This window comes from Prunus avium, chromosome 6, assembly GCF_965620075.1.
Source record: "Prunus avium chromosome 6, drPruAviu1.hap1.1, whole genome shotgun sequence".
Classification (NCBI taxonomy): domain Eukaryota; kingdom Viridiplantae; phylum Streptophyta; class Magnoliopsida; order Rosales; family Rosaceae; genus Prunus; species Prunus avium.
In genome coordinates, this window is record NC_142289.1 from 13,478,171 (window position 1) to 13,480,192 (window position 2,022).

A 2,022-nucleotide genomic window follows, 5' to 3' on the forward strand; every position below is an offset into this window, starting at 1 on the left:
AAGCCAAGCCTGTTAAATCCGCTACATCTCAAGAGATCATCACCTTCGTAGAAGAGCAGATTATACAAAGGTTTGGCATTCCAGAATCAATCACAACAGACAGGGGATCTTCTTTCATATCTTGAGAAATGCTAGATGTGGCAGAAACGTTCAAGTTCAAACTACTTCAATCCACTCCTTATTATGCTCAAGCTAATGGGTAGGCAGAATCAAGTAACAAGGTGATCATCAACATTATTAGGAAAATGCTTGAGAAAAATCCAAAGCAGTGGCATGAGAAGCTATCAGAATCTCTATGGGCATATAGGACTTCAAAAAGAGAGGCAACTGGCATGACCCCATATGCTCTAACTTATGGTCATGATGCAATTCTGCCTATGGAGATAGCAGTCCAATCTCTCAGAATTGCCCATCAACACAGTCTGATTGGAGAAGACTACTCTCAAGCTATGCTGTTAGAATTGGAAGGATTGGATGCAAGTAGGATTGATACCCTCAACAAACTCTTAGCAGGAAAACATGTTGTATCAAGGGCCTACAACAAAAGAGTTAAAAACAAGAGTTTTGAAGAGGGGGAAATAGTCTGGAAAGCAGTTCTGCCCCTTGGAACACACATAGCTGGTTATGGAAAGTGGTCACCAACATGGGAGGGGCCTTTCATAATTAAGCAAATCCTCATATTGGGGGCATACAGATTACAGGATTGAGATGAAGATGTTCATGCTGCACCAATCAATGGCAAGTGGTTAAAGAAATCTATCCAACTATGTGGGATTCGCAAGCTGTGCAAACAGATCCTGGAATAGAGAGGCAGTAAAATGAAACTGTTGTTTGAAATTCTGTTCAGAATTTGTTTTGATGTAGTTTGTTAAGTACTTTTTATCTTTTTCTACTTTCTTTTATTTTTGTCAAGAAAAATGAAAAATTATGTATTAATAATAAATAACTTTTATTTAAATATAGTCACTCTCGTGACTAAATTGTTTACTACAGGTCTAAATTTAAAATTAAAACCTTAATTTCTTAAGGGTCTCCTGCAAGCTAGCTTTCTTGATAGAGAGTTCCTTTTGAAGCAGCACCCCCTGGTGGATTGAAGCCTCTGCAATTTCCAAAGCTGGCCTGGAAGCTGAAACCATGCTTTGCACGAGGAAGGTAGCCATGGTTTTGGAACTCCGTCCAGCCCCAAGCCTGCTCTGCACCTCCCTGCATTCTGCCAATTGCTTTTGAAGCTCTTCAATCTGCTTCTCCAACTTGTCTGCAATAGCCTTGGCTTCTTTGTATCCCGCAACCATCTGGTCCAGTTCTGCCTTCTGTTTTGCGTAATCAGCCAAGTTGGCTTCATGAGTGGCTTTGCAGAACTCAGAGGTTTTGAAGGTGGGCTTAAGATCTTCATAGCAGTCATGAAGGCTGAGCACATCTCTGGCCAAACCAAAGCTCATCTCAAGTATAGGCTTAGGAGCCATGTTCTGTCTGTGCAGTAGGTCCAGATCCTTCATCAACTGGTCAATAGCTTCCCTATTTTCATCGAGTTCCAGCTCAGTGGATTGCCAGATCTTCACCCCCTCCATTGCCTCATCCACCGCCTTGGACTTGGCCTTGCCAGAAGTGGAATTGAGTTTCTTCAGCTTATCCAGCTGAGCATCTAGGTCCATGGCTTCGAACTCTGCCAATGCTGGATCAGTAAAGGAAGCTGTGGCAGATGAACCTGGGAGGGAATGGATGGGCATCTGCAAAAAGGGATTGTAAATTAGCAACAGGCAGAAGCAGGAAAGAAAAAAAGCCATGACATAGTAATACTTACGGCTACAATAGGAGGCTTCAGAGGACTGGTCGGAACTGCCAATATCCCAGCAGTTCTAGGCACTTCTACCTAGAAAGACTGATAGTTAGAGAAACAAGGGCAGGACAGAATTGCAGAAAACAGACAGATAAAATTAGAACAGGGAATTACCTCAAGGCCAGAAATAGCAGCAGCTACCTCTACTTCAGATTCTGGGGCTGCAACAGGAAGTTCTGCCTGTT

At 42.6% G+C, this 2,022-nt stretch overlaps 2 protein-coding genes across 2 annotated transcripts; one reads left to right on the top strand and one right to left on the bottom strand.

The window, feature by feature from the left end:
* Positions 1 to 245: 245 nt before the first annotated feature.
* Positions 246 to 707, top strand: LOC148293716 (uncharacterized). The gene has a single exon (XM_088254574.1). It carries the CDS (start codon positions 246 to 248, stop codon positions 705 to 707), a length of 462 nt encoding a protein of 153 aa, XP_088110700.1.
* A 300-nt stretch (positions 708 to 1,007) lies between these two features.
* Positions 1,008 to 1,727, bottom strand: LOC148293717 (uncharacterized). Its single transcript, XM_088254860.1, has one exon. The coding sequence runs from the start codon at positions 1,725 to 1,727 to the stop codon at positions 1,008 to 1,010; it is 720 nt and encodes a 239-aa protein (XP_088110986.1).
* Positions 1,728 to 2,022: the final 295 nt, after the last annotated feature.

Coding starts and splice junctions, on each gene's coding strand:
- LOC148293717 (XM_088254860.1), bottom strand. CDS start 1,727: ATGCCCATCCATTCCCTCCCAGGTTCATCTGCCACAGCTTCCTTTACT.
- LOC148293716 (XM_088254574.1), top strand. CDS start 246: ATGCTTGAGAAAAATCCAAAGCAGTGGCATGAGAAGCTATCAGAATCT.